This window comes from Monopterus albus, unplaced genomic scaffold (genome assembly GCF_001952655.1).
Source record: "Monopterus albus unplaced genomic scaffold, M_albus_1.0 scaffold258.1, whole genome shotgun sequence".
NCBI classification, from domain to species: domain Eukaryota; kingdom Metazoa; phylum Chordata; class Actinopteri; order Synbranchiformes; family Synbranchidae; genus Monopterus; species Monopterus albus.
The window spans coordinates 202280-208147 of record NW_018128138.1 but is presented as its reverse complement, the minus strand read 5'-3'; the positions used below and the strand labels follow the sequence as shown (position 1 = coordinate 208147).

General features: G+C 42.4%; 2 protein-coding genes across 3 annotated transcripts in view; both read left to right on the top strand.

The window, feature by feature from the left end:
• The window catches only part of srp54 (signal recognition particle 54), a 14324-nt gene extending 12382 nt beyond the window's left edge, over positions 1–1942 (top strand). For both annotated transcript variants that reach the window (XM_020621369.1, XM_020621370.1), the window contains exons 15-17: positions 428–598; positions 1163–1258; positions 1401–1942. In XM_020621369.1, the coding sequence (XP_020477025.1) occupies positions 428–598; positions 1163–1258; positions 1401–1492 (359 nt within the window). In that variant the 3' untranslated portion in view covers positions 1493–1942. The remainder of the gene's footprint in view (positions 1–427; positions 599–1162; positions 1259–1400) is intronic.
• A 1478-nt stretch (positions 1943–3420) lies between these two features.
• The window catches only part of sec23a (Sec23 homolog A, coat complex II component), a 22429-nt gene continuing 19981 nt past the window's right edge, over positions 3421–5868 (top strand). Inside the window, exons 1-3 of the mRNA XM_020621406.1 lie at positions 3421–3527; positions 5148–5386; positions 5500–5557. Coding sequence (XP_020477062.1) covers positions 5166–5386; positions 5500–5557 — 279 coding nt within the window. The 5' untranslated portion in view covers positions 3421–3527; positions 5148–5165. The remainder of the gene's footprint in view (positions 3528–5147; positions 5387–5499; positions 5558–5868) is intronic.

Sequence of the window (5868 nt, the reverse complement as noted above, 5' to 3'; positions counted from 1 at the left end):
ACAGGCAGTCGGGGAATAAAGGTGTGCACGTTTTTTTTTTTGTTGTTTTTTTTGTTTGTTTTGTTTTGTTTTGTTTCTTTTTTTTTTCCCTCACCACCTGTAATAAGCAAATGTGCACGGTATAATAACCGTCAGTTTTCATACCGTGGTGCACCATGAAACCAGTGTACCGCTGCAATCCCACTGTGGAAGCACTACAGTAATATCATGACACAGTGAACTGTGGCCAGCCTGGACCAGACAGACTGACAGCAGTGAATGACATCACAGGTGCTGCAGGTAAACCGAAGAGTTTGCAGGTGTGATCTGAAGTCAGCTCACAGACAAACCACAGGATATGTGATGTATGAGATACATGTGAGACAACACCGTCAGATTTCAAGCTGACATCTGACTGGTTTGCCTGGTTAATGTTGTGTCTCTGCAGAGCTGGACAGTAAGGATGGAGCAAAGCTGTTCAGTAAGCAGCCAAACAGGATCCAGCGGGTGGCCCGGGGGTCGGGGGTCGCCACCAGAGACGTCCAGGAGCTGCTGACTCAGTACACCAAGTTTGCCCAGATGGTCAAGAAGATGGGGGGTATCAAGGGGCTATTCAAAGGTAAGCCCAGGTCCCAGCGATGGAGGGACTAGGTCTTTGGAGCCTGGGTGGTTTCTCAGTGTGTGTAGGAGGTGTACATGAGGCCCATACAGGTGTAGCCAGATGGAAGAAGAAGAAGCAGCAGCAGCAGGCAGGCTGAGGAGTCCAGACGTGAATCCCCATTCTTTCATTTTATCATTCCTTGGTCCTCGATCCAGAAGTCATTCTGGTCCACCATGATGAACATCCCAAAGCTTTGATTTCTGCTCTGAGGAGCAAGGGGCTAAAACCAAGGATACACTTGTGCATCCTTCACTGAAGTGTGTAACAGATTGACATGCTCCTTTATTGGAGATCACTTTGTGATTGGATGCTTCACATTAAGGATCGGAGGAAAAGATGTGTCAAGTCAGTTAAAACATGCTTCCTTATATCTTCTCTCGTTGCATCTTCTCCTTATGTCCTACATGGACAGGGCTAAGATGCAAGGCAAAGGTGCAAGTGAGGGAAACGTGGACGCAGTTAGTGGAATTGGGATTTATCTCAAGTTTGAACCCATATCTGACTAAGACGTTTGTGTTTCAGGAGGAGACATGTCCAAGAATGTGAACCCGTCTCAGATGGCCAAACTGAACCAGCAGATGGCCAAAATGATGGACCCCCGAGTCCTGCATCACATGGGTGAGACATCCTCCTCCAGTAGCATGAGCACAGCTGTACATAATCCCGAGAACAGTTTATCAATAAATTAAAATATGGAGCTGCTGGAAACATCTTTAAAATGTTGATAAATAAGAACTAAGTCTGTGTTTCTGTTTTTAAGGTGGTATGGCCGGTCTTCAGTCAATGATGCGTCAGTTTCAGCAGGGTGCTGCTGGAAACATGAAAGGCATGATGGGATTCAACAACATGTGACCACCGACTAATCAGCTGCCTTTAAATGTAAAAAAAAAAAACCCTTATGGCACCGCCTCCTGATGGATACAGATGGAGCTTAGAGAAAGCGAAAGGTGTAGAAAGACAAAATAAAGGGAGGATGTTTGACTTCTCATCCTTTGCTGCGTTTCACTGAGAAACTGATTTCTGCTTTTAGAAAATCATGTCCAGGAGCAGTTCAACATTTTTGAGAAGCTTCTTCACTGTTTTTATCTGAAGAAAATAAGTTGGAATATTGCTTTAAATGATGAAGAGGAGGAGGAAGATTGTTGTTGCTAGTTGTTTATGGGCCTCCTTAATTTAATTCTGTATCAGTTTGTGTATAACGTTTCAACGGGGCAGTCGGTCTTGATTGGATGAGCTAACGATGATGGAGACATTTAGTTAGTGACAGTATTTTGTCATATAATAAACATTTTTATTGCACCATTTTAAACGTGCAGTGTATTTATTTCATTACTATTTTGGTGGTAGGACAACCCTGAGATGGTGTGAAGTAAGTTGAAAGTATAATCAAATTTATTTGTATAGCACCAATTCACAACAACAATCATCTCAGGACACTTGACATAGTCAGGTCTAGGCCTCATAGTGTTATAGAGGAAAACCCAACAACCCCCTTTTAGCAACCACTTGGTGACAGCGGGAAGGAAAAACTCTAAGTAAAAAGATGGTGAATTGTTCAGGTTTAATTTGATGTTTATCATTCAAACTATAGCAATATTTTTTTATTTTTACTGGGCTTCACATTCCATTCTTCTTTAATTAGTTTGGTTGTGATTTCTGTAGAAACCAACAAATTTAGATTTTTATCTCTGAAACCTGGTGAGAAACGATCAAAGATCTTTTATTATCAAGGTGATCCACTCTGATGTGGAATGTGGACTCTTTAACCTGACGTAACCTCTATGTCTGGAGTCTGTAAGAATTTACAGGTACACTACTTACAAACAAATAGTAAATGGACTGTATTTATATAGCGCATTTTCCCACAGTGTGTTGCACTGGCCAAAGCGCTTTACAGGAGATCATACACCATTCACACACAACATTCACACACCGATGAAGACAGGCTGCCACACAACGGCGCTAGTCAAGCCACCGGGAGCAATTCGGGGTTCAGTGTCTTGCTCAGGGACACTTAGGCATGCGATCTCTTTCCTCATAATTTTGTGACTGTGCTTTTACTGTTACAGCCCCTAGATTGTGGAAAACTTTACCTCTCAATGTTATATCGGCTACCGACTTGACTGCTTTTAAATCATTGCTTAAAACATTTATTTGCCTTGGCCTTTAATATTTAGTAGGGCCTCATGCTTTTCTTTTAATTTATTGACTGTATGCCATTTGTGTGTCTGTTATTGTGCTGTTTTATTCTTGTGTTGATCTTATTTATTCTATTTTAGTTATTTATTGTGATCTTATTCTGCCCATGTAAAGTACTTTGGTCAACTGGATGTTGTTTCTAAGGATAATAATAATAATAATCACCTTTATTTGGCCAAGTATGTTACACACAAGGAATTTGTTTCTGGTACAGAACCGAGGCAGCCATCTGCGGCGCCAACTCAACCGATGGCTCTAACCATCGGGAGCAGATTGAGGTTCAGTGCCTTGCCCAAGGACACTTCGACTGCATGTACCGAGAATCGAACGCCCGGGCCCCGGGTTGGGAGACGGCAGTTCTACCCACTGAATCACAGTCACCCCCTTTCGTGTTTCTATGTTTGTTTTGTGCTTTTTTTAAGTGTTTTGACTGACTTCCAACAAAACTTTGCGCAGCCACTTAAAACAGAGGTCCACTCAGTGATCCATTCATAGCTTTAGCTTTAGCAGAAGTCATCCTCCCACCCCGCCGTCAACGTCCTCTACTTGGTCATTAATATGGTTTCTGAATTTCCCTCAGAGTGAGACATCAATATGTTTGTGCGCTCTTTGTCTTGACGTGGCGTAGCCGCCATATTGTTTTGCTTCGTTGTCAGTAGAGAGGATCAGCAGCGGCGGCAGAGCAGTGGTAAGTTGTGGATTAACCTTATACAGATTCACCTGGACCTGACAGATGTTCACCTCCACCTGCCTGTCTGTACACCCTGCACGTGCCCTCGGTGTGACGTTTATGATGCTGCAGGTTATTTGCGGATTTAGCTGCCTCTAGCCGTTAGCTCTTGGGTCAACTGAGGTGAAAACTCAGAATAAAATCCTTTTTTATTTTGTTCCAATCGGAGTTAAAACCTTCGGGATTAGGTGAGACACCAACACAAAGATACTGTTGCGTCATGCATGTACCTGATTATCGTCGCGGCATTCTGGCCTTTAACATATAAAGTTAGGGATTACCGCTGATCCCATTGATTATCAGCTGTCATTGATTACCTGCACTCTGCTGATTATAAATGGTAGCGGTGGAAACTAGCACGAGTACTTGTAGCTACTACATTTGTTCCAGTAGCCTACTATACCGAAGTACAACTTTGAAGTATATTTAAATATGCCTGTGCTGCAGGTACCTTTTGGATGGAAGTACTTTCTACTCCTTAGTAGTTTATAAAAACGGGTTTAACTCTAAAGACGTTCTAAAACCTGAGAGTCCAGGTTCCCCAGACCGAACACACCCAGCAGAGAGAGGATCAGGCTTCCAGCCAGACTCTGTACGAGTTTGTTAATGTTTTAAAATGATCCTCATTTTATTTCTACATGTAACTGTTTGCTTATATTTCTGTACATTTTATCCTCCTACGTGTTGTTTTAAAGCTTGCAAACAAACAGTGTGTCCTGCAAGAAACATGGTGGAGTCATTAAAGTTAAAGCTTCGTCCTCTGGAGCAGAAAGAGACATTTCAAATGTTCACATCAGAAACTGTGACTGTTCGATGCTTTCTCCCTCTACTAACGCCATTTATTCTTGTAACATTGCTTTTGATATTTCTACTTTTTATAACAAAGGGATAATATATTTTGGGTGTCTGGAGCAATCTGTATGGGAAATATTAGAATCATGGTTCAACACTGTGTTTGAGGTCAGCCATCTTGTCTGCAGTTGGCAGTTCTTAGGGTAATATTTTTTCTAAAAAAAATACAGATATAAAGTTGTATTTTATACTAAAATAAAAGCATCGAACAGTCACAGGGAAATATTAGAATCATGGTTCAACACTGTGTTTGAGGTCAGCCATCTTGTCTGCAGTTGGCAGTTCTTAGGGTAATATTTATTCTAAAAAAAATACAGATATAAAGTTGTATTTTATACTAAAATAAAAGCATCGAACAGTCACAGGGAAATATTAGAATCATGGTTCAACACTGTGTTTGAGGTCAGCCATCTTGTCTGCAGTTGGCAGTTCTTAGGGTAATATTTATTCTAAAAAAAATACAGATATAAAGTTGTATTTTATACTAAAATAAAAGCATCGAACAGTCACAGGGAAATATTAGAATCATGGTTCAACACTGTGTTTGAGGTCAGCCATCTTGTCTGCAGTTGGCAGTTCTTAGGGTAATATTTATTCTAAAAAAAATACAGATATAAAGTTGTATTTTATACTAAAATAAAAGCATCGAACAGTCACAGGGAAATATTAGAATCATGGTTCAACACTGTGTTGAAAAAAACCACCGCCCCCCCCCCCCCCCCCCAGCTGTCCCCCTGTATTGCCATGACAACCTTCCCAGAGTACATTGCTCAGAATGAGGAGCGCGATGGCGTGCGTTTCAGCTGGAATGTGTGGCCGTCCAGCCGGTTGGAGGCGACCCGAATGGTGGTGCCGGTGGCGGCACTGTTCACTCCGCTGAAGGAGAGACCGGACCTGCCCCCGATCCAGTATGAACCGGTTCTCTGCAGCCGCGCCACCTGCCGCGCCGTGCTCAACCCACTGTGGTAAACAGTTTTTCACCTGTCTGACAGCCACATATCTAACCTACATCTGTCTAACATCCACCAACATGCACTTGTCTAACACCTGTGTGTTAATAGCTGTCTGTGCGTTGCAGCCAGGTGGACTACAGGGCCAAACTGTGGGCCTGTAATTTCTGCTACCAGAGGAACCAGGTAAATAAATGCACACCTGTGAGGACTAGTCCTGGCTTTTACTTGAATCCAGATCCTTTCATGTTCCTGATATGTATGGAAGCAGATCCCCACCACAATGTCTGAGGGCACTCAAACTACTGTTAGTGCTACTCACTTTGTACTTCAGCATCTGAGAGCATGCAGACACTGATTTGTAAGTGCAAATACAGATTTGAGTGCGTAATCCAGGCCATGCGTTCTCTTGTTTCTGATTCTGCACTCTCAGATTTCTCTGCTGGGGCTTCTGTGAAAGTCTGTCCATGCCAAAAAGTGCACAAAGGAAGTTGTGA